The sequence below is a fragment of the Medicago sativa genome, chromosome 1 (genome assembly GCF_051527215.1).
Source record: "Medicago sativa cultivar Bolivia chromosome 1, Bolivia_mono, whole genome shotgun sequence".
NCBI classification, from domain to species: domain Eukaryota; kingdom Viridiplantae; phylum Streptophyta; class Magnoliopsida; order Fabales; family Fabaceae; genus Medicago; species Medicago sativa.
In genome coordinates, this window is record NC_140749.1 from 48,808,854 (window position 1) to 48,833,564 (window position 24,711).

General features: G+C 32.3%; 4 protein-coding genes and 1 long non-coding RNA gene across 5 annotated transcripts; 1 reads left to right on the forward strand and 4 right to left on the reverse strand.

The window, feature by feature from the left end:
* On the reverse strand, nt 1–751 carry LOC146955001 (uncharacterized). Its single transcript, XM_085747245.1, has 2 exons — nt 204–751; nt 1–157 (listed from the first exon to the last, which is right to left on the reverse strand). The coding sequence occupies exons 1-2, from the start codon at nt 512–514 to the stop codon at nt 1–3; spliced, it is 468 nt and encodes a 155-aa protein (XP_085603371.1). The 5' UTR covers nt 515–751.
* A 1,202-nt stretch (nt 752–1,953) lies between these two features.
* On the forward strand, nt 1,954–3,348 carry LOC146955002 (uncharacterized). Its single transcript, XM_085747256.1, has 4 exons — nt 1,954–2,036; nt 2,131–2,326; nt 2,579–2,958; nt 3,276–3,348. The coding sequence occupies exons 1-4, from the start codon at nt 1,954–1,956 to the stop codon at nt 3,346–3,348; spliced, it is 732 nt and encodes a 243-aa protein (XP_085603382.1).
* Nucleotides 3,349–10,693: 7,345 nt separating this feature from the next.
* Nucleotides 10,694–12,887, reverse strand: LOC146955003 (zinc finger AN1 and C2H2 domain-containing stress-associated protein 13-like). The gene is made up of 2 exons (XM_085719484.1): nt 12,702–12,887; nt 10,694–11,605 (listed from the first exon to the last, which is right to left on the reverse strand). Exons 1-2 carry the CDS (start codon nt 12,798–12,800, stop codon nt 10,841–10,843), a joined length of 864 nt encoding a protein of 287 aa, XP_085575610.1. The 5' UTR covers nt 12,801–12,887; the 3' UTR covers nt 10,694–10,840.
* Nucleotides 12,888–13,428: 541 nt separating this feature from the next.
* Nucleotides 13,429–15,706, reverse strand: LOC146955004 (uncharacterized). The gene is made up of 4 exons (XM_085747266.1): nt 15,458–15,706; nt 13,861–14,182; nt 13,687–13,758; nt 13,429–13,612 (listed from the first exon to the last, which is right to left on the reverse strand). Exons 1-4 carry the CDS (start codon nt 15,704–15,706, stop codon nt 13,548–13,550), a joined length of 708 nt encoding a protein of 235 aa, XP_085603392.1. The 3' UTR covers nt 13,429–13,547.
* A 715-nt stretch (nt 15,707–16,421) lies between these two features.
* On the reverse strand, nt 16,422–20,110 carry LOC146955005 (uncharacterized). Its single transcript, XR_015007783.1, has 8 exons — nt 19,932–20,110; nt 19,531–19,567; nt 19,373–19,434; nt 18,723–18,782; nt 18,530–18,620; nt 17,975–18,121; nt 17,555–17,688; nt 16,422–17,055 (listed from the first exon to the last, which is right to left on the reverse strand). It is a non-coding gene; the product is annotated as an uncharacterized LOC146955005 (long non-coding RNA).
* Nucleotides 20,111–24,711: the final 4,601 nt, after the last annotated feature.

Sequence of the window (24,711 nt, forward strand, 5' to 3'; positions counted from 1 at the left end):
TCAGTTGATAAGAACAACACATAATATATCATGCAAGGTTTGGGGTTCAAACTCCGACCACCACAAAAAAAAAAACAGGTTATCATCTTTCCACAACAACTTCAATAATTGGTACGGAAGTTGGTTCTCCAACAAAACCACATCCTGAAACACAAGTCTAGGTTGTCCAATTTACTATCCATCCTTTTTTTCTATTTCATCAATTTTGGATATCTGTAAGATATGCAGCAAAGAACATCCATCGATAAACAACATTCACGATAACTTTTCTTTGAAGCAGAGGAAGCGTTCCCAAGCTACATATGTGAAAACATCGTGGGCAAAATGACTCATCAGTTCTTTTGTGTAGATCTTGTGGATTGAGATTGGTGTTTTGGATGTATTTTACTTCCCACATAAGCTTGTACTGCTCTCTTAACTCCAGATTTGGACGACCATGATGGATGGGACCGAATGACACAACCTTTGGTGAGTAATGCGTCTCAAAATCTTTTCGATATTTTTTGAAGATCATTTGCTACCTGTTGTAAATATTAGAATGTAATGAGACTCATCAAGCAAACTCATTAGAAATATTAGATTAATCTCTATTTAAACAAGTTAAGTTTCAGTATTGTAATTACAACTTTGAAATAGTATTCGGAAAATCATTTCACAATTCTACACTACCTTTTGTAATTTCGGGGCTGTTGAATATTGGACTAGTCTTTGATTTGTTTCTCGCAGCTCGCCAAACCTATGTTCAAGGGGGGTATACGCACTCATCTTTGCACAAAGCTTGGTTGTGGTGTGTAGTAAGTAAACCTTACAAAGCTATATATAGATATTAATATGCAGATTAATTAATTAATTATATGAACCCAAAGTACCTTTTTGTTTGAGTCAGAATCCGTTGACATCAGATGTCAGGTGTCAACGAATTTGTTAACATCAAATCACATCTGTTGATTTAATTTAATCCAAAGACTCTTGTTAATTCACTTAGCAATGCATGTTAACCATCGCCTACATGATCTTTTATTCCATATGGTTTTCTATCTCCTTCGCGTGGTTGCACATGCTCAAACATTTCACCAATCTAATGTGCTGCTCATGCAAATCAAACTGACGTATTTACCCACTTTCAACCACCGCATTTAAGAGCACCGACAGCCACCTTCTGATCAGGTACGATCAGGAGTCATATGTAAATTGTTGAAACATATAGAATCAATTTCATAATTTAAAGAATTATAAAGATCAATTTGAGATTCACATTGTATGAATTAAGGAAGAAATTACAATATCTAGTTTTTAGGTGGTAATTAAATTTTCTACACTTACTTTTGACAACAACAAAAAAAACTTTTAAAAATGTATTTATTTTGAAAATTCACAAATTTTAGATCAAAACAATCTAAGTTAACATATAAGAATATAAATTACCCCTAAAATTACATTAACTCAAAAAGTAATATTTTGATACTTTAATTGTATTAATATATAATCAAACCATCTTCAAATATAATGAGATGCAAAACCAACCTTCATATATAACAACTTTTTTTTTCTTTTTTGAAGTAACTATTCATAATATTCATATAGCAACAAAAGAAAGTATTAAGTTCCTTAAAAAAAAGGGTATAAGTTGAAATTCGTTCACCCTATGCAATAAAAATAAAAATTAACGAAAGTTATTGTAAATTATAATTTTTTGGTTGCTAATTGAAAAATTAATATAAGAAAGTATGTTAGAAATTATTATATAACTTTTTTTTTTTGACAAAAAGAAATCATTATATAACTTAATATTAGAAATTAATATTAGAAAAAGTTGAAAATATCAGAAAATGCACACGAGGAATTGACACGAAGAGAGAGAAAAATTTGAAAAGTTGAAATATAGCGCGGAATTTGAAAGCAAGTAGAGAAACAGAAAACGTGAAGTGAAGCTTCTTCTCTAACAAACTAACAATGTCTTCTTCTTCTTCCTTTCCAACTTCTGAAGAACGAATCGTTGCTTCTGCTTTGCTTCTTCTCCATACACCATCACCAAAGTAACTTCATCATTAATTTTTTTTTCTTTCTGTTTTCTTCGTTTTTTTTTTTTTTATCTCCGATTAATTTTCCATTTTATTTTTTGATCTCAAGGTTTCATTCAAATGAAGTTCATGAAGAGCGAAGAAGCTTCAGTAGCAAGCGTTTCAGAGAGATTTCTGTTACTACTGATTCGGATGAATCTTCTTCAGCTTTCTCTTCTCTTCTAATCAACGGTGGTGATGAATCTTCTGATTCGGATGTTTCTTTCTTCTCTGCTACGAATCGTTATCATCAGATGAAGTTCAAGGTTCATTTCTGTTCTTTATATCCGTTTGAATAACCGATTCTGTTTTGAAATTGAATTTGTGAATTTAGATTAATTGTTTTTATTTAAATTCTTCGTTTGAAATTGTTGAGATCTGGTTTGTTTTTACTTGTTTTGATGTTTGAATTGATTTCAAAATGTGATGAGTGGAGATTTTTTTGAATTATTTTTGAATATTCAAATTGTGATGATTTTTGGAATCTGATTGAATCGATGAATTTTGATATGTGAAAGATTGCGAGGAAATCACGATCGAAGGTAGTGTGGACATCTTCCTGCTCCGGCGACCGGAAAGTGAAATCTGAGACGACGGCGAAGGTTTTACCGACTTCATTTTCCGGTGAGGCTACGTCGTGTTTGTCAACAACCTCAAGTGCGCGAAGCTTGCGCTATGCTAACAGAGCAAGCAAGTGTAGGAGTGTGATTGATGCTGAAATCAAACGCGAGAAACCGCCGGCGGCGAAGCTTCGCGTGAAGAATCCTGCCGGAACGCCACACTTACGTCGGCGCGGCGATGCAATACTGAGGTTTCTCTCTCACGGTGGTTGGTCTTCTGAAGTGAAGATCCGTGAATTTCTTGGTGATAGCCCTGACACTAGCAAAGCTCTCCGAATGTGATACTCTCTCTCTCTCTCTCTCTCTCTCTCTCTCTCTCTCTCTCTCTCTCTTTCTCTCTCTCTCTCTCTCTCTCAATATCACAGGAAACTTTGATAATTTGATTATTATTTCATGAAATCATGATTCAAATCCTTGGATCTACACGTTTGGTTTTGTGATTATTCGAAACAATGCTCTAATTTAATTTACTTTGGATTTTAATATGATTGAATAAAACTATAAGACTAAGACATGAGAGTTGTCACGTTTAATTAAATTTCATAGGTATAAAAATGTTGTAATAATGTTTATGAATGAATTGAATTATGTGCAGGTTACTTAGGAGGGATGCTGTGAAAAGAAAAGGCTCAGGAGGGCGCCATGATCCCTTTGTTTATTCGGTATAGATCAATCTTTATTTACCGTTCATTAATTACTTTTTCAGTTTGGATTTTATATAGTTTAATAAATTCAGTATTTAATCGTGTAAACATAGTGAATTATATAATAAGCTGTTACTTTAGATACTATAGTATTAGTTTATACTGCTTTCCCTGATCTATATAAAGAAAAACACTAACTAACATCCTTTAAGGAATTAGTTAATATCATTGAATTTTTTAATGTAGCAAAAAAGTATTTGAATTGTTCAAACTATCCTTCATTTGCAGAGTATTATTAATACAACAAAGTATAATGAACTAGATATGATTGAACTTTTATTATTATTATTATTTCTATATTTGAGATAGGAGCTAGTAACATCTAATTGAAGTCAAAGATGATTTCAGTAACCAAAAATGGAACTCAACGATGATTGATTAAGAATTTCACACTAGTCCTTACTTCCTCTGTTTTTATTTCCTTTTAGATATTAAGTTGCTACTTGCTAATGAATGTTTCTTTAACTTTGGGGTTTTAATATCATTTTACTATTTCCCTTATTGTTTTTAAAGAACCAAATTTTTTGTGACAGGTAACTGGATGAAGTTAGCAAAAGGAGGAAAGCTAGCTAGATGATTATAGAGCATTACACGAACAAAGATTCTGCCATAGCTCATAGATATATCATATATGGTATATGATTCAGTATATATATCCCTAGGGAAATTTTGTCACGTCCATTTATTATGTAATCATTTATAGATTTTTATGATGTCCATATGTGTAGTATAGAACTTCATCACTACCGTTGGAGCATCTATATATTGGCTCAGCTTTTGCCATTCTCAACGTTCAAAATATGTTTCTATATTATAAAGTGACAAATCATCAATAAAATTGATAAATATGCTTCGTATATTTGATGTAATACAACTTTACAAAGTCAGCACCAAAATGACAAACTATATGGTATGGCAATTTAATGATGGATTAGCACTCGAAGTAGTTCGCCATTATTAAAGTAATTAAGTTAATGTGCTGGTTTCAAATTTTAACACGCATATATAACAATTGTTACTTCCTTCAAAAAAAAAAAAAAACACAATTGTTACTCTTATTTTTAATTTTCGGTTGTTTAATGTTTCTTACGCTAAATAGGTTTGACTAAAAAAGTGAGTGTGGGGTTGAGTGACGAAGAGGTGAATAGCAAGAACGTAGAGTTAGTGTTGTTATACAAGCTATCAAAAGTAATAATAGTTGAAAAGAGGGATGCAAACAACATTCCTTCATGATTGTATTATGGGGGGAGAAAAAAAAAAAAACAGGACAAATTATGAGATCCTTACAACAAATGGTACACGGTTAAAAGGGTTGAGATGACAAAAACTGAAGTCTAGAACGTTTCAAGAATTTTTTTTAAGCAAAGTGGACAATTAGGCCAGTTATGAAGTATATTGAATTCAAAACCATTGATGCTAGTGAGCGTAATTTCCTAACATGTGTAGTTTTTAAGAGTCCGTTTGGTTTAAGTTTTTTTTTTGGAGAGGGGAGGGAATATTTTTAATTCGATATGTTTAATACTTTTAAAATGGAAAGGGAGGGGAGCAAAACCCCTCATCATAGACTCATTTATTGCTTCCTGCCAAATTGGAGATTTTTAGAGGAGAGGAAAAGTGTGCAATTAATGTCATTATTACCATGACAAAACTATCCTTAAATTTACTTTAAATACTTAAATTTTAGGGTTTTGTTAACTTGTGCCCTAAGGGCACAAGATAAGAAACTAAATGTAGAAACTTAATCTTGGAAATTGTGCATTCATAACCTTAAAAACTTCAAAACTTATATTTCCAATGCAATATTTATTTTTATATTCTATTTTAAGATCCTTATCTTGTGCCCTAAGGGCACAAGTTAACATTTTCCTAAATTTTAAGGTCAAAAAGGCAAATTAATTTTACAATTAATCCCCTCCCATGTGAACCAAACATGTTTTTGATTAAAATCTCTCTATTCTCTTTCCCTTCCCTCTTTTGAACCAAACATATATTTAACTAAAATATATCCCTTTGCCTCCCCTTCCTTCCCCTTCCCTCCATTAAAATCACCCCCCTTTCGATTCGTTGAACCAAACGAACCCTAAAAAGGAGATAAGGAGAGTTTTTCGTATTAGATATGATTTTATTTTATTTTTAAAAAAAAATGCAGAGTATATGATTGTTAATTTGAAAAATAAAATACAATAGTTTAATTTAACTAAGTACAAAATATTAAGAGTTGTTCTTTAAGATATCATTATTCATCGTATTAATTTAAAAATATTAAAAATATTTAGAAAAATCTATCCTTTCTATCTTCCTGCTAAAATCATATAATTTTGAGCTCTTTCAAAGAATACAAGTGGCATAGAACAAAAATCAAATGGATTGACCCAGTGGAGCATGACATAAACTTGTATTTGACGAATTGTAAATTCTAGTCCCGCTAGTGTATCTTGAGGGGAGATAAATGTAACTCTATTTGAACCTGCATGGAATTTGAATATCTTCAACAAAAAGGGGGCCTAAAAAAATATACTAACATAATTGTCTAGGTGTTTGAAATCTTAATCTGTTTTTCCTTTGATTGAAAAAGCTTTGTATCATATATGCTCCAAACAAGTGCAAGTTAAAAAAACTACGGATGCACGTTTGAATAGAGCACATCCTTCAATATTTTTTTTTTATTGCCAGTGTATTAAACCAAAATTTCTTGTTCATATATTCCACTGTTATGAACATCTAGGGTTTCATATTGGGGAGGCCTACCGGCTTTCGATGGCTATCGACTAGATGAGATAGCTCAATATGGACAATGTCATCTTTGAGATGGACCCAAATCTTATAGTTGATGAAATGAAACACTTGAGGGAAAATGCCAAGAGTTTGGGGTAATTATATTGGAGTGTATTAATATCGATCATCGATGTAAAACTCAGAGCCAGTAGTAATAGTGGTCGCCTTCACTCAAGTATGCAATTGATACAGAAATTCTCCCAGTCGGATTAGATGTGTCCGAAACCTATATTAATCTCCTTGGCATCGATATACAAGTCCTTCAAACGCAATCTGGTGAGAATTCTTTTAGCAGATCTTCCCTCAAGGAGAATAATTCTGGCTGCACATAAGGAAAATGGTTTATCATTCATAGAAATGCGATAAACTTTATCTTGTTGCACTGTCCAAAATAAATTGACATTTACACAAGTAGAAGCTTTACTTTCGATGGTGGTTTTCAGAATTCAATAATTCTGATATTGTGTGTAAGGCCCTATTGTCATCTTCTTTAGAGCCATAGTTGAGGGTCAGATTGTCAGGCGCAAAACTTACAGCTTGTAACTTGTTATATTTGATCAAATGAAGGAAGGGGTCAACCTGAGTCAAGAATATAAAAACATTAAGGTGATATAGTCATTTACTTCCACGAACCCTATAAAGAATTGAAAATTAGAGAAGAGAAGAACAAGAAAGATTCTTTGCAATCATAGTACTTCCTCTTTTGTGTACTCATAGAATTTGGACTTAAGCCTAACTCAATGAGGAACTAAACCCAGTCCATTTGATCCCAACACAATGAAGGTGTTGGAGGCTGCAATGAAGGCAGCCCAAATTTCCAACACAGAATTTGGTCGGTTGAACTTGAACCATCATAATTATCATATAAATATTTGACATGAATGTTTTTTCTAAGTACATTATTAATAAAAGTGTGTAGATTGCATCAAATGATGGATTCGAAAACAGAACAGGTTGCACAAGATCTTCAGGAACTACTCACCTTTTTTTTCTTTCTCTGTAAGCACACAGCTTTGGCACTATGGACAAGAGAGACAAACATTGAAGAAAACAGAATCATTGAAGTTGCCAAACAAAACAGTGATCTACGACAGTGATGGTGGCAATGGTCCTGAGATAAAAAGTAGTAATTAAGAGATGAAAGGCTTGATTACCACAGTTAGTCTGGATTCTCTTCCAAAGACAATCAAATTGTGTATTATGAATGAGAGCTCACCTTTAAAAGCAATATTCTGCAAAGAAAATGCAAGTTGAAAACTCTGGACTAGGACCTTATGAAAAGAATTCTGGAAGCAAAAGTAAATTTTTAGTGTATATGTATAATCATCATTGAAAGGCTCACCAACTCCCTATTAGCATTGTTTGTAATAAATTCATCTGCTGCAGTTGATTTGATTGCATCGTTGCCTTTAACTGGTAATTCTTCTCCGGATATTTTTCGTTATTATTTTACCTTATGGTTCCACTTGAAAACTGTTTCTCATGTCTTAGCTTATGAAACAAGGCAGCTGAAGAAGAGAATACATAGACCGCTCTAGAGAGTATGCTTGGAATACCCTGTGCTTTGGGGTCAGAATCGTCTGATAAAGACAGGCGTGACCGAGGAAAGACAGAGGTTGGTACTAGAACAACAGAAAAGATGCGATGAGCTCCAACTCATGTTTCATGATCCGGATGGACCATATTTGGGAGTAGTTGATGAAACAGTGCCTCAGGCAATGCCTGAGTTTAGCCGTAAAACTCGGTGTCAAAGAAAGTGAGCAAAGAGATACATAATGAATATTCACTCCATGCCTTGCTTTTATAGGACAAATTTGGTAAGGAAACTACAATTTGAGCAATTCGATATCAAAGAAAGTGTGCAAAGAGATACATAACATAAGAGACTGTCGCTCTTGATGTTGCGGTAATAGCGGAGATATTCTCCAAGATCACAACCATACCTTCAAGAATTGGGCCCACTTCTCCAACCTGTTCGATATATTCAGAGACTAAAATGACTAGTATCCCATATTAAAAAGAATATGGTCTGCATGCCTTCTGTCTTTCTTTCCTTGTAAGAAACAATCTTTATCATGCCATGTTTCAAGGCTTCCCTTTGAATTTGAAATTCTAGAAGAAATTGCAATCTTTAACAATGAATTTCAATGCAACATTTCCTATTCAATGGCTATCAGAGTTTCTTCCCTTATCTCATTTTACTTCTGTCACACTTCAATTCTAATAAGTGGTATTGCAGAAAATAATCAAACCGCATAAAATAATTTTCATTTACAAGTGGCTTCAACCATTTTAAATATTAAATTCTCTCAAATGGAAAAAGCATGGATCACAGTCAGCATGTGTTAAAAAGTTTATAATTTCATATTAGATTTGAAGAAGTAACAATTTACTTACATTACTGATATATGAGTGTGTTCACTGTTCGCCCATATATTGAACCTACACAAAAAATTGTATTTAGATCATATTTTCTCATAGGTCCCCACATGCAAATAATAGGGTATAGAAATTATTAAATTACTCTAAAAACTTCCATCTTTGTGGATAAGGGACTGAGGTTTGACTAAGAACTAGGGCAGGTCCAAAATATTATTTGACAATTGAATAACATGAAAACCGGAAACACAATCTAAGATTATATTAACAATTTGATATCTGTGCACATAAATCGGCATGCTAGATAAGAACAGGCTTTGTAAAACTAACTTCTGAATATTATCTCTTGATAATAACAGTGTAGATGCATTTCACATCACATATATAAATATAATGATGGACAAGAATGCTAAAAGTTACTATCCTAGAGTTACAGCCTCTAAATCAGTACATATAATCATGTTCCATTGTTATTAAAACAAGCATTTCCATTTCAAAAACATCACAATGTTGCAAACACAAAAAGGACAGACATATATCATGCTACCTAAGCTTCTGAATTGAAAGGCATTTGCATGTGAATTCAGTGTAACATAACATTAAAGTAGCGTTAATGATAATCAATCACTATAGTATATAGGCCTTCTCTTCATCCTCCAACATTAAATTAAACATATATAAGGACAAGCAAAACAACTTTTTGGATTTTCTTATTTGACCTTATAAACTGGCCTAAGCACTTGTGAAAATGTTTGGAAAGCTAGTGGAAACAACTTATGACATATACATAAGCACTTATATGATAAATGTGTCTGCAAATAGCTTATATGAAACCAGTTTACTCTATTTTATCTTTTGTTATAGAAATGGCTTATACATAAGCACTTATATAATAAATGTGTCTGCTATAAGTGCTTAATTAAGTTGTTTATCTAAACAGGATGCCTTAGGATATAAGAAATCTAACACATTAACAAAATAATCAAAGCAACAGACCTGATGGTTAGGAGGGAAAATGTTTGTGGTATTTTGTTATTATAGTTTTACCTTGTAAGAAATTTTGTGACATTGTGATAGTAAGATTTTGTGAGCTTGTTTTGTACTTTTGTGTAATAGAATTGAAATTGAGATGATTATTAAAATGTGTAATAGAATTGAAATTGTTGCAAAATTATTGCAATTTGTTTATGATAAATCACAATTATTATTTCGTTTTAGAATATAGTCTAATTACGATAAGACATGTTATTAAGTTTTTTTCTTTGACACGACGCAGTATGCTATTATCTATAACTTTTTTTAACAACTATAAGTTTTTTTTTTTTGTTAACCCTCGGATTCATATGAGGAAAGGGTCCTGATAGTCTGAAGTTTGATCACGAAGTAAGTAAAGTTTGACAATAATGTTCTGCTCAAAATCAACACAAATTCTTCTAAATAATTCGTCATTTGTCGGAACTCGTTGACCATTGAATCCAATTGGTTGGTTAAGTAAAAGTTTTTTTTTACGGTAAGTCTCGTTGACCATTGAATCCAATTGGTTGGTTAAGTAAAAATTTTTTTACGGTAAGTAATATGCAAATTAAGTACCGTCGTTCATTCTTTTGTTTTTGCCAAGTATGCTGTCTCTTTATGCAAATACCACTAAGTAAAAATATTTCACTAGAACAATCTTATTAAAATCATTTGTTATTAATTTTCTTTAAGGATTCAAAGATAAAACTAAAAAAAACTAATAACATTTCGTCTAATGAATTATTAAAATACTCATAATTTTGAACTAAAACAATAATTTTTTTTGGAACAGTGATAGTAATTAAGGAAATGGAGTGGTGTGACAAAATAATTGGCAAAGCAATGAGAAAAATGAAAAGAAGAGCAGAGGAACAAGACCCAGTTTTACTTTAGAGAGCTCATTCTCTTAAAAATGCCCAACATGAATTAACTCACACTCGGCTTTTTTCAACTTGAATTAACTCACGCTGGCCTCATGATCAAAGAGTCAGCCTTTGCCCAACAGCTATAACATCAATTCAAAAGTCAGTTTGATTCAAACCATCAAAAAAGAAATTTGTAGAGGAGAACTAATAAAGTAATTAAGCTATCAAAAAATGTTACTATTCCAACAGCAATTTAGACAGAAATAACAAACATCTTGTAAAGTTCAAATTCCTTTTCATATCTTGTTGCTATAAAACTGGAGAGACAAATGTTTATACGCTGAATGAATTTATCCAGGCACTATCCATTTCAGAAAGTACAATTTCTTCAATGTAAAATCAATTCAATATCAAATTAACACCTACGTTCTAGAAGTGCCACCATGTTCCCTCTCAACATGCTCCACAAGGGACACGGGATCTGTGAATCCTTTACTACACTTAGGACACGCATCAATGGTAACATTCGCAACAGATCGGCTGCCACTTCTTTCATGAACTTTTTGCACATGATCGATTAAAGTAGTGATCGAGGAAAACTTGGCACCGCATTGAGGGCATTGCTCCACTTGACCACTGCCGTTGCTCTTTCTCCCACCATTGCTTGATGTCCCCCATGCTTGGTTAATTTCACCACTCAACTTTGACATTCCAGCCTCAGCCGAAGCTCGAATATTAGAAGCGGCATTAAGAAAGCTTGTAGTCCATTTAGATGAAGAGGAGGTTGAACTTGAGTTGGTTTTAGACTCCTTTTTTCTACTCCTATTCATTAGATTCATAAAAGGGAAATTTGTTTCCACTTTTTTAGGTCCTGGACATTTGTGATCAGGACCAAACCTATGCTTCAAACAATGGTCTATTGTGCAATCCTTGCATTTAATTGTGTTTGAGAATACTAAGATCTCTTTGCATCCAGCTGCAGGGCACTTTTTCTTCTTTGTAACTTTCTCATAATTTGATGGGTCGCAGTCGGTGTTAACATGATTCTCCCATGTTATGTTTGGATCTTGCTCAGGAACTAGGCGGACTCCTTTAGCGCAAAGTGGACATATTACTACAGTGACATCTTGCTTGTCAGCTTTTGTACACCGATGTTTGATATAACTCCGGTGTTCCAAACAATACACCTAAAATGGGTTTGGCTTATACAGTTAGGTCAAATAAAGAGCTCTTCAAACTGAACAGAGAAAGAATCATAATACATAAATCCACAAAACGCAAATTCCCAAGAATGTCATCAAACAAAATCATAAGTAAAAACATTGTTGATTGCATGAACTTTAGAAGTTAAGGCACACCTCAAAAATAAAAATACAATGTCTAATATGTAACCAAAAATGAAAATCGTTTAGGACAAACAGAGTTTTAGTCGAGTTTCATCGTTTAGAGTTTTTAAATTTAAAAAGTTACAACATCCCTATTTTCTGCAATACCGTAATTTTGATAAACCGTTTGACTCTGCACCGTTATAGCATTGTAGCTGTAGCGTAGCAGAACTTGAACAAACCTCTATTTTCTGGATCCGCGACTGACAACACTGATTCCTTCCAATTTGTTCACATGATAGTTTGATGATATTTTTATTTTGTGGGTTTTGAAGCTTATTAAAATAAAATAAACGCGAAGCTTCAATTGGTTTTGATTTCCCAGTTCCCACTCATAACCATCACTCTCCTATCCTATCCTATAAAGGCTATAATAAAACTGCTCTGTTCAGAAAAATTACTTAGAACCAATTCTCATCCTTCGCTAGTTTGTATTAATTAAGTGTTTATTCGATAAGCTGTTATAGGGAGATAACCTAAGAGCCTGTTTGTTTTTTGAGTGGGTGAGCTTCAAACTTGCGTCCAATTCAAAGCAACAAGTTATAGCTTCTCAAAAGTCACGGCCAACTTGCATTGGAAGTGGTATTGAAGTTTATCCTAATATAGGCTAAGCACTTAATCATATAAGCTATTTTTTGGGGCAAACTAAAATGAGTTGAAAACAACTTATTATATCACCTGAGATAAAATCTAAATAAAGTCTTCGAAAATCGAAACTACCCTTAAATGGATACCGTAAACCCAAAACCCTAATAAAATCTAGGCCAAAAGTACTTTTCAATTAGATGTTTTTAACAAATTATTAAGAATGCATAGTGGGAAATTAATTAAACAGAAACAACGTGGACACATAAAAGTTGAAGGAAGAAAAAGAAAAGAGAAATTGGTTAGTACGAACCTGGTAGCAGCGATCGCAAGTGAAAGGCAAGAAATCAACGAGCTTGCAATCGGAGTCAGAGCAGTGTTTTCCTAGATCTGGAAATTCTGGAGTCCCCATTCCAAGAACAAGAGAGACAGTCGTCGCTTCGTCTGAATAAGTCCTCTCCTTGACTCACTCCTTCGCAATATAAATTTCCGAGTCGTTAAAAAACACCTCAAAAAAGTTTAATTTATATATACTTACACATTATTTAATTAATTTATTTAATGAATTAAAAAGATTATTTCAACCTGTTTGTTACGTACTAAAATAAAAATGATTTAAACATTGATAGACATGGCAACGGGGCGGGGGCGGGTTTTGACACACCCGTCCCCGGCCCCGTTTCACACTATCCAGCCCCGCCCCCAAACCCGGTGGGGATAGAATCTTTACCCCCAGACCTGCCCCCAACGGGGACGGGTGTCCCAGACCCGTCCCCACCCCCACCCGTGAAAAGTGTAAAAAAAAAAAAACCTCTCAGTGGCCTATTTTCAAATTTTTTGCAAATAAGCCTATTTTCAGTGGTAAATAAGCCTATTTCAGTAAGCCTATAATCAGTGGCAAATGTTTTGCAAATAAGCCTATTTGCAGTAAGCCTATTTTCAAATTTCAGTGGCAAACCAAACCTGTTTCAGTGGCAAACCAAACTGTTTCAGTGGCAAAAAAGCCTATAAAATCATTACAAAAACTTCTAACAATATAATTAAAACTAAAGCTTCTAACAAGCTTAGAACATCAAATCTGTCTAAATATTATTACAACTCATATCCAATCCAAATCATCAAAAGTCACAACAACAAAAGTTCCAATTGAACAAGTTAACTAAAGATCATCATCTTCAAGACGGGAGATTGCAACCGAACTACCGTCACTTATCGGCGGTTCACCTATGTTGAAAAATAAAAGTTAGAACAAAACATTTAACTTCACAAATTTAATACAAACTTTAAAGAGAATATACCTTCATCATCATCAGACTCCAATTCAGTGAGTAAAATAGCATTTTCATTTCCCACATTAGAATTAAAATTACCTATCAATAAAACACAATTAAACAATGGCAATCTTTAAAATAAACAAAATTAGTAACTAATTCAAATACATTCATATTCACATGAATAAATTAAAAATTTACCCGTGTTCTCAGCATTCCATAACCAACTTCTAGCACACATCAAAGCCTCTAAAGTGGTCGGATGAAGTCGGCTTCGATGAGGACTTACAATATAACCACTAGTGCTGAACGCGGATTCAGAAGCTACAGTCAAAACTGGAATCGCCAACGCATCCCTTGCAATTGCTTGAAGTGTCGGATACTTGACACCATTCAACTTCCACCACAATAAAATATCAAAATCTGGACTTCTCGGTAAAACTTCCTCATCTAAATAAACATCTAACTCTGTTCTAACATATGAAGTCCTAGCTCTTTTTTGCCTAAGCACATACAAATCATATTTTTTTCATAGCATCACTGCCAACAGTACCAACATTAGAATCCACCATTTGAGAATCACCCCTAGAATCATTGTTCATTCTCGCTTGATAATCATAAAGCAAGTCATAACACAATTGTCGGATTGACTTAACTTGATGATCAACATCATTTCCATAGAAGATTCTGTAATAGTAATCAAACTTGTTTAATTGTCTATTACCTCAAAAAGCTATACCCACATACTCTAATATTGTTAACCAAAATGTATAATGTACGTTTATTTCTTGACACCGTAACTTATTTCTTGAGATTTAAATTTGTCCTTTAACTTTAAAAAGTGTCAAATTATCACTTTGCTTCTTCAACTTTATTGTGCAATTCGTTTTAGCCATTTCCATCCAAACCGTCAAACCAACTCACCTTAAATCTATATGTGCCTTTAATATGGAGCATGAAATGGTATGTAATCATGGAATGTTTATAGGCTGATATTTTATCTGTTTTTCTGTCCTCGAATGAAAGCAGATAATGAATTTCAAAAAGAGAAAAAATCAAATGTGGTTGAGTGTGTTTGCATAAAGATGATATAAAAACTAAAAAAAGCGTTAACGAACTAAATATCAATGGGATTAAACTTCATTTTAATATTTAACTTGACATTTCAGATAAAATCAACAGAACTAAATCTAGTAGTAAAAAGTAAAAAACCTGTAGAATCTTCAAATTCAGTGAGTTGAGCTTCAAATTCAGTGAGAAGAACGAAGGTTGGGGTGCGATGGGCAAAAGGAAATTAGGTTTAGTGAAGGGAAGAGCAAAAGGAACTGCGGCTGAAGTGAAGTGAAGAGCAACAAAAGGAAATTAGGTTTTCTTCTCTTTACATACTCCCTTTCTTCTCTTTTTATTTTTTTAAAAAGAAAATTAGTTTGTTCGGATACAACCATATGAAATGAATTTTTTGTTATAAAATAAGTTCAATCTTTTGACACTTATTTTCTCTCTTCTCTAGAAAAAAATCTATTTTCTCTCTTCTCTAAAAAAAATCTATTTTTTGAGAAGTTGCAAATACCCCCTGCAGTTTTGCACTTATGTGCAAAATGCCTCCTGAACTTGACAATTTATATATTTTTTTATTATCCTTGACTCAGAAGATATTAAAGACAAACAATTAACTTAAGCCATTTTCATTGTTAAATGTCAAAATGAAATATGGAACTAGAAACAACATATGAAACATCTTATTAGGCCATTTTCATTGCAATGAGAACACCTTTGGAATCCACACTCACCCACCAACCTCACAATTATCATCTTCTTCATAATCACCTTCATAGTAGATTTTACAATTTCCATAACATGTTTCACAAGGAACAAACTTTATATCACCACAAGCCTCACATCCATCACCTCCTTTAATGTCATCAATCCTTTCACAACAATTAAGCAATTTCTCAAAGCTTCTTATCATCATGAAGTTTCTGAATTTCCTCACCTCCACCAATGTATTTCTTTTCAAAAAACACTTTTGATAATCCTCCTTTACCATAGTACCATTCACCAAGTAACACTTTAAGTTATTCCTTGAATCCTAAATGCGTTTCTCAAGCTTTCTTGTTTGCCTTTAATATCTTTTGAGTCAAGTATAAGAAAAAAAATATATAAATTTTTAAGTTCTGGGGGCATTTTGCACATAAGTGCAAAACTTCAGGGGGGGTATTTACAAAACGTCATGTTGGCTAACAGAAGAATTTGACGAATGGGGTAAATTGATTAACTTTGTGCAATTTCGGGGGTAATTGAAATTTTGTTAATTTCAGAAGGGTAATTAACGAAACTTACAATTTCAGGGGGGGTAATTGCCTATTTACTCCCAAATTGCTCTTTATTCATATGTGTATTAAATTTGACTTTTCATATTTCAAGATAAGTTAGTAATATTAAATAGGGGTATGTTTAGGAAAAAATAATAATTGTATTTAGTAATTTAAAAAAGTGTTTATATTTAGGGACAAATTTTTAGGGGGTAATTGAAGTTTTGTTAATTTTAGGGGGGTAATTGACGAAACTTACAATTTCAGGGGGGTAATTGCCTATTTACTCAGCAATTTGGTATTATTAACACACAAAATAGATGCATTAATTGAACTAACAACTTTTCTTTATAAATGTGAAAAAGACAAAAAAAATGCTTATATATACTGATGAAAGAGTAGGAGTAAATATGTTTCGTATCCGATGGAAAGATAAATAATGAAACTAAGTGAAAAGATTCATATATCTTACTATATTAAAGGGAACACAGAACTGCAAGTTAGCCCTAATTAGTTCCTTTGCAAACTCAAGGATTTTGTACTGCAAGCCCTTAGGCGGGAAAACCCTAGATTTTGCATTTTGATGTGTGTTTTACTTCTATGCCCTCTGAAGCAGACCTGTTTATGTCCATACATTGATTGCCAAGCTGGATCCTTTGAAAAAATAAGCTTCAGATCACATGTTTAGTAGCCCAAGGTGTAATGATGATTGTTGCATGTGCTTCAAAAGGGATAGAGGTGGACGGTGCACGCTGCACAAGAGGTGGACGGTGCACAATTGATCAATTGCTGCAAAGCCTCTTCTTTTCTTCCTTTCTTTCTATACAAGAGAAACAATCACCACCAACATAAATCCAAACCTAGCTATCTTCTCCCCCACACTGTTTTCCCCTTCTTTATCATCCTTCCCTCATCTCCTTCTCCTTGCCACCATATGATCTGCTTCCCATTCTTCTCTGAATATTTTCGTTGTTTTTTTTATCCTTCCTTCTTTTTAACGTCTTTGACATCTTTTGGTGGTTTAGTATTCAACAGACTCCATTTATTTCATAATGAATTTCTCATGTTTCCTGTTGTCCTCTTCCTGCATAATTATTTGAATAGGGAGAAATTATCAGAAAAGCTATTACAAGGAGAAAAAATGTGATAGGAGAAACAACAAATATGAAGTAACAGGTGAGAGATTGTTTACTATTGCAAACTATGTTGTTTACCCTATTCATTTTTTGCTTTTCATTTATTCAAAGGTATTGATCAAATTTCTGATATACATCCTTTTATGGTATTTATCATTAAATTTCTATCATCGTATTCATTTTTGCAGTTGGAAGCCTTAATAAGCAAGACAGCAACATCACAAATTTTTCCATACAATAAAAGATACAAACTTATTTGCTTTAACTATGTTTGGATTAAAGTTTGCTAACTGAAACTAACTATATTTTGCAAACATTATAGAAATTGTTTTAACTAACTTTTGAGGCAGAAATTGCAAAGATAATGTTATTGTTCAAACATAGTTTTGAGGTCTTCCATTGCAATTCAAACACAGTATGTATATGAACACAGACATGAAATTTTACCTGCAAGTACGGACTGCATCAAAATACCAGCCTTTTCAAATTCAACCAGAGTCATGTGAGTAATCTTGACACTCCACAATGAAATGGTAATGATGCTTCAAACAAAGCTTTATCTTCACACTATAATCGGAGTACTGAAGGTAAAGATAACGAGACATCAATCAGAAAAGACTCGAACAAGAGAAATGCAAAGAGATAGTACATATTCAAACATTAAAAAAATAGACCAAACTATCCTTAGAAACTAAGTGTTTAAACACTCAAACAATATAAAAAACTATTAGTGTTTTTTTTATTAAATATAATCCAATTTGTAACATTACCTGGATTCACATTTTTTACAACCATTTGCACGCTGCAATGATTTGCATACATTTCCTTAACGAATTTGTAAAATATTACTTAATGGCATTTGTTTACCTGTTTAATCTTTAATCCTGCAGCTTTTGAAGCTCATTTATCATGTTCCTGTTACTGCTGCATATCATCAGAGTGTGTGGGCTAAAATTGGGAGGACGATTAATCCGCTCATCCACCGCCATGCACCATTCTTGAAGACCCCTCTATCTGCAGTTCAAAGATGGTGGCTTAGGTAGAAGTTTGGCTAAAGATGTTACTTATTTCATTGGAACAGCACCAAGTAGACATTTTTGTGCTTTTTACTTCCAAATACAAATTATTAAAGAGAGCTGAAGTAGATTTCTGGGTTGAATAATCGTCAAATGTTATTGACTACTTGATTAGGTATTGTATGCTTAATTATACTTTAGGTTTATTCCTATTAATTGATCATACCTGAGAAACAATTGTTAGCCTAGATAAGAAAACACATTCATTGACTCACGTGTCTCAATGCAAATCTTATGATGCATTCTTAAGCAACAATTTGTATATCAACACATACATGAAACGTTACTTGCAACTTTGGACAAAATGCATCAAGGAAACTAAAAAGATATAAAGAAGTATTATTACCACTTTCAGTGATGTAAATAGAAAGAATATTGTACTCTTTCTTGATGTATAACAAAAGGTAAGGAATTCCTCTTGGACAAAAACAAGCGGTCTGCATAATGACCGATGAATGTTAGATTCACATTTTAGAATTGAATTAGTATTACAATTTTATAAATGAATTAAATATGTTGCCAAATGGTTTGCCACTAACCTTCATTGATAAACTTCTCCATTGGCTCTTTCTCATCAATGGTTAGTTGTGTCATGGTTGCTAAATGGGTATTTGACATGTATGTAACACACGAAAAGAAACCAATTAGAAAAATTGATCTTTCAAACAATGGAGATACATTTTTGTTCTGTTATATCAAAAGTATTTTATTTTGCTTTATATGGTAACATATAAATCAAATCTGTTACAAACATAAAACCACTAATTCTAATCTACACTAACTTTATAAATCAGTGAATTTAATCTAAACCAACTGGTTTGTCGGATCCACTACCTCTTTGCATTTTTTCAAATTCATGGAGTCTAAAAAATTTCAAGCAAAACCAATCCTCTCCTACAAGTACATTTATGTGTTCAACACACTAAAGACAACTTTATAGATAAAAGTTCAATTTTGACATTGTATTTCACTTCAGTGATTCATGCTTATATTCTTCGATAACAAATCATGTAGTCAAAGCACCTCAAATACACCAATTTCAAATGGGTTCTGCTAAAAATTCAAGATTTATGTAGCATGAGGCAAAATTCATGTTTAGTATGCTGAAATATATCTTATTAAATATATCAAAATAGTTAACCAGGATTTCATAGAAGTAACAGAATTAAGATAGAGGAAAATGGCTTACAGTAGTTCAATCTAGGTGGGCAGAATTGATTTCCCCACAGAACGCTCCACTACATGACTAACCTGGGAAATGTGCATTTTAACCACAAAACAAAAGCAATAAGTTGAACGCATAAGAAACACACAAAAATTAAAACAATCTATGGTGAAATTTTGTACCTCCTTCAGCTGCCATATTTACAAACATTCTTTTGACCTGAAATTAACACAAGCAAATGTTATTGAAAAATAAATGGAAATGGGTTTCCTATAGTTGAAGGAGTTTGGACATAAAAAAAAATAAAAAAAATCACCACTTTTGATGCAAAGACCTGGACTTAAAATTGAAACAAAACAACAATCCAATCCAACCTATATCAACAAAAAATGGTATTTTCGGATTCTAATGATCAGAGGAAATACAAGTTCAAAATATAAATGATTTATACATATTTCTTTCCAAATATAAAATGAATCCATAAATCAAACTCATAGGTAAATTATATGATTAGATTCGAATTGCAATGAACAAAATATAACGGTTTCAGAAAAATTAGGAATTTAGGGTTTTAGTAAAATACCTTGAAGAAAAAATGACCCATTTTTCGGTTTTATCTTTTATTGATTTTGTTTCGATAGAAAGATGAAGAAGGTTGAGGAGCTAAGGAAAAAAATGGTTCATTTGGCCAACTGAGCCGGATGTCGGTGGTGGTGAGGATGAGAAAGCCGGCGGCAGCGGTGGAGGAAGGGAGAAAGCGTATCTGTCTTTTAGGTTACAGCAGAATGAAAAGTGTGGAAGAAAGGAGAGGACCCGGGTATGATGAGAAAAAATGGGCCTGGCCCAATTCGGCTTTGTTTTGGGGGTGTATGCCAAAATCCGTGGTGGGAATAGTAATCTGTCCAAAATTGCATTTTTTTTATTGAATTTTATAAAACAATTATTATATAAGATGTAAATTACATCCAACGTAGTTTACAAAGAAGTCTTTCATAACGTTCATTAATTACTGTTATTATTAATCATGTAATGTTGTAATGAAGTTTCAACTATACTATATTTAAGATGTTTGTGTAAAATTTTTGATTTCATTCAAATACAATTATATTGTTGTAGAATACATTGGATTGTTATTAATTTTGTTTGGATAAAGATTTCATTAAGTGCTTATGAAATAAGCTGAAAACAACTTATGGACACATCATAAGTTATTTTTATAAGATTTGTTAAACAGTTTTACAGGTGTTTATGCAGGTATTTCTGAACGAGAGATATCATATGATAAGTAAGTTCATCAATTTACAATTCCCAAATTTATTCAATTTTTTATTTTTGGGAAAATTTGTAATGTTGGTTTATTTTATTTTATTTTATTTCCTCCAGAACTTGACATATTGTTGTGATACACATAAGTGTATTTGCACGGAATTTGTAATGTTGGTTTTTTCTTTTTTTTATTTATTTGATCATGTTTATACAAACCAAGTTTGCAGGGAATTAAAATTGCTGTCAATGTCCTCATTCATTGTCTGCACACAAGTATATGGCATTGGTGTTTCTTCTACAATAAAATCTGTAGCTTTGGCTCTAGAATGTCATTTGTCATCGTACTTTCATGCTTTGCAAGCAATAACATTCTATCACCCTCCCTTTTGCTAGACTTTTAATAATTGTATCAGGATTTTAATGTTAATGGTTATCATATTGTCTCCATAACACTGTTAATTTTATGGATCCCATAAGAGGATAGTGATTTTGCAAATCTTTTTGTTTTCCTTTGTGTGCACTCTGCCATAAACGAAATTTATAGTTTGTGTGTTTTATGGAAGAAAATCTATAGATTGTGCTCAATATTGACCCGTGCGATAGCACGGGTCGTGCGATCTAGTAAATCTAAGGTCATGTTAACTTATGCCCTTAGGGCACATGTTAAGCAACCCAAAAATGGAAACATTTTCTTAAATTTTGTGCATTCAATTATTGAAAAGTAAAAAAGTTAAAGTCAAATGCATTAATTACAATAGAATATTTCTATTTTAAATCATTAACTTGTGTCTTGAGGGCACAAGTTAACATTTTCCATAAATCTAATACTCTAAGATTTTGAGTTAAAGTGTGATACCTCTCTCACTTCTATGATTGTTGTTTAAAGTCTATGGGATGATCCCAAGAATCCTCATCACCCAACATAAATTAAACTCTAAAAATTAAAGTTGAAATTTGCAGATATGTGGAAGCAAACTAATTTTTGTTTGTTTACTATTGTAATTAATTTTTTTCTAGCCAAGATAGATTTTAAAAAAGCTATTAGGATCAACTTTCTATTTTAAGGTTAAAAAGAATTATTTTTATGAAATCTAAAACAATATGATTAAAATCCTTTCAAAAAAAAAACAATATGATTAAAATAAAAAAGTTTATTCTTATTAAAAAAAATATAATTTTTCTGAAAACAAAATCATAGACAAACGACCATTAAATATATTTCTCATCTCAACAAAACTAGTAAATTTTGTTTTCTTTTCCTATAAATAAATTAAGAGCCTACAAAATTAGCATCCAAACGTTTTAATTTTTTATATTAAGTATATATAAATTGATTATATGCATATATTTAAAATAGTGTTCGAATCGTCAAAAAAAAAAAAATAGTGTTCGAGGGATTTGGAAGAGAGGAAGAGTTTGCTGTATAGAGTGTTACCTACCCATTAATGATTATATGCATATATTTTAAATAGTGTTCAAGGGATCTGGAAAGAAAGGAAGAGTTTACGGTATAGAGTGTTAGCTACCCATTATGATAAGGAGGGGTCGATTATGTTATTTGGGGGGGGGGGGGGGGGGGTGTGTGTGTGTGTAGGGGTCGGATCGATTTGGTGGAAGAATTTTAACTTTTTTTTTAAATGGCAAATTTTCTCTCGTCGCAGAAAGGGCTGAAAATACAAACGGTGCCGCATATATACGGAACACCACCAAACAAACCCCTAAAACTCCCTAAATAATGAGGCCGGAGTATACATAAGGAAGGAACCAAACGCTTACCCACGTCTCGTGGAAGAATTTAAACATGTATCAGGAAGGTGTGGGTAGTTGGGGAGTGAAGGATTGAGTTCTTATTGCTTGTGAGTGCTTGAGGACTATCTTGTAGCTACCTCTTTATCTTTTGCTTGGAGTATAGATAGGGCTTTGATTAGGAACTGTCGGGACTTTTACATTTTATGTTATGTATTTGCTTTATTGATGAGGCTTGCCGTCTACTTATGTCTGAGATTTGAGATATTGTCGGTGATGTATTATGAGACATGAGACATGGTTGTTAAGATTGGTTGTATGTTGCTGAGATATTTTTGACATTGTTTTCCGTCGCAAGTTTTATGAAAACCTTATTTATGCATGTTTTGAGGAAATGTAGATGTAGCATATAAATCCTTTGAATAATTGATTTATTTGCATGATTTATTGCATTCGGGGTTTAGGGTGTTACAATAAAAGCTGACATATACGAATTAAATCAGACTTTAGATTATATGCTGAATAAAAACATTATTTAATAGAATCTTACAAATAAGAAGGGGTTCATCATGGAACCTTAATCAGAGAAGTTTAGTTGCTCATGGCAACCGACATAATTACAAAACAATTGAAAAACATACTCTAGAGATAACAAGTGGAGAATGGTGATCCTCTACCTTGAAGCTCCTGATATGACCCTTGCCTTGTACCGCTGGCTTTCTAAATGAATAAAATAGTGTGGCAAGGTCTCTATTTATATTGCATAATTACTTAGGGGGTTAAGAGAGTGAAAATAGGGCTTTTCCACCAAAAACGGTTTGAAAAACAAGAAAACATCATTTCTTAGTCGTGTCCATGCGTGGGGCGCATGGTACAGTGCGCAAGGGTGTATGGGGTAGTAGTCAGGGGTTAAAATTTTATAAACAAATTTTTTTATTAAAAAATAATATAGAGCAAAATATGATTACATATTTTGATTCTCGTATAGTCGATTTGCGGTACTCATTTTCACCGCTGTTTGTGTGTTAGATTTTTGTCAATAAACTATTAAAAATAAAAAATAGTTATTAAGAGAGTAAAGTGTAAATTTTAGCATAAGAGATGATAATATAATTTCAACTTCTCTCTCGGAGAGAAGAATAATTTTCTCTAATATGTTTTGTATAACAGGCGAGAAGAGTGAATATTTGGTCAGAAGAAGGGAGACTAGTGTAATTTAATTATCTTTTTTTAAATTAAACAACGTTCATGAGAATGTATCGTATAGAAGGGATCTTTTGACGAGAATGTGTCATATAGAAAGGATCTTTTGACGCTTATTTTATCTCTACTCTAAATAAAAAATTTGTTACAAAGGACATAAAAAAGTAAAAATATGTTGAAGTATCAAATAATTAGGATGGACCATAACTATGTTTATGTTGGTCATTAAGTTTTATAATTAGAAAATATATGTCTTTCTTGAGAATGAATAATATATATAAGGCTTACATATGCGATTAGTCCCTGCATTTTTATCAGATTTTGTTATTGGTCGCTGCATATTTTTTTGGCATTGGTCCCTGCACTTTGTAAATTCTTTGGCTTTGGTCCTTCTGTTAATGGTGTATCACGTGGACCAATCATTCGATGCCACGTGGCACACTAAAAGACAAAAAAATTTAAACTTTTTAATTATTATTTTATTCATTATTTTTTTACTTAAAAATATAATTAGTCCCTGCACTTTCAACAATTTTTTTATATTAGTCTCTACACTTTGATATTGGTCCTTGAATTTTTTATTTTTATTTTTAAAAAACTTTCAATGAAATTATTATGTTTTATTATTATTTTGTTCAATATTTTTATTGAAAATAATTATAAAAAAATAAAGTGCATGGACTAATAATTAGAAAGCTTAATTTCAAAAAAAGATTTTTTAAGTAAAAATAATGAACAAAATAATAACAAAACATAATAATTTCATTGAAAGTTTTTTTTTTTATAAAAATAAAAAATTCAAGGACCAATAACAAAGTGCAAGGACTAATATAAAAAATTGTTGAAAATGCAGGGAATAATGATATTTTGACGTAGGAAAATAATGAATAAGATAATAATTAAAAAGTCAATTTTTTTTGTCTTTTAGTGTGCTACGTGGCATCGAATGATTGGTCCACGTGATACACCTTTAGTTTTGATTTTTTTTAGCTGAGACTTAACATAAGCACCCAAAAATTTTACAAAGTGTAAGGACCAATACCAAAAAAAAAAAATGCAAGGACCAATATCAAAATCTGATGAAAGTGCAGAAACTAATTGTATATTTAAGCCTATATATAACTACGGTTTTCTTTGGGTCAATGGCT

Bases quoted from the DNA above. Each gene is read 5' to 3' on its own strand.
- LOC146955001 (XM_085747245.1), bottom strand. From the start codon at position 514: ATGATCTTCAAAAAATATCGAAAAGATTTTGAGACGCATTACTCACCA. The intron at 158-203 runs TTGATGAAATAG...TGGACAACCTAG, and splicing joins TATCTTACAGATATCCAAAA to ACTTGTGTTTCAGGATGTGG.
- LOC146955002 (XM_085747256.1), top strand. From the start codon at position 1,954: ATGTCTTCTTCTTCTTCCTTTCCAACTTCTGAAGAACGAATCGTTGCT. The intron at 2,037-2,130 runs GTAACTTCATCA...TTTGATCTCAAG, and splicing joins CTCCATACACCATCACCAAA to GTTTCATTCAAATGAAGTTC. The intron at 2,327-2,578 runs GTTCATTTCTGT...GATATGTGAAAG, and splicing joins ATCATCAGATGAAGTTCAAG to ATTGCGAGGAAATCACGATC.
- LOC146955004 (XM_085747266.1), bottom strand. From the start codon at position 15,706: ATGGTAAAGGAGGATTATCAAAAGTGTTTTTTGAAAAGAAATACATTG. The intron at 14,183-15,457 runs GTTGGTGGGTGA...CTATGAAAAAAA, and splicing joins AAGAAGATGATAATTGTGAG to TATGATTTGTATGTGCTTAG. The intron at 13,759-13,860 runs GTAAATTTTTAA...TTTTATTGATAG, and splicing joins ATGGAATGCTGAGAACACGG to GTAATTTTAATTCTAATGTG.
- LOC146955003 (XM_085719484.1), bottom strand. From the start codon at position 12,800: ATGGGGACTCCAGAATTTCCAGATCTAGGAAAACACTGCTCTGACTCC. The intron at 11,606-12,701 runs GTTCGTACTAAC...AACCCATTTTAG, and splicing joins CTTGCGATCGCTGCTACCAG to GTGTATTGTTTGGAACACCG.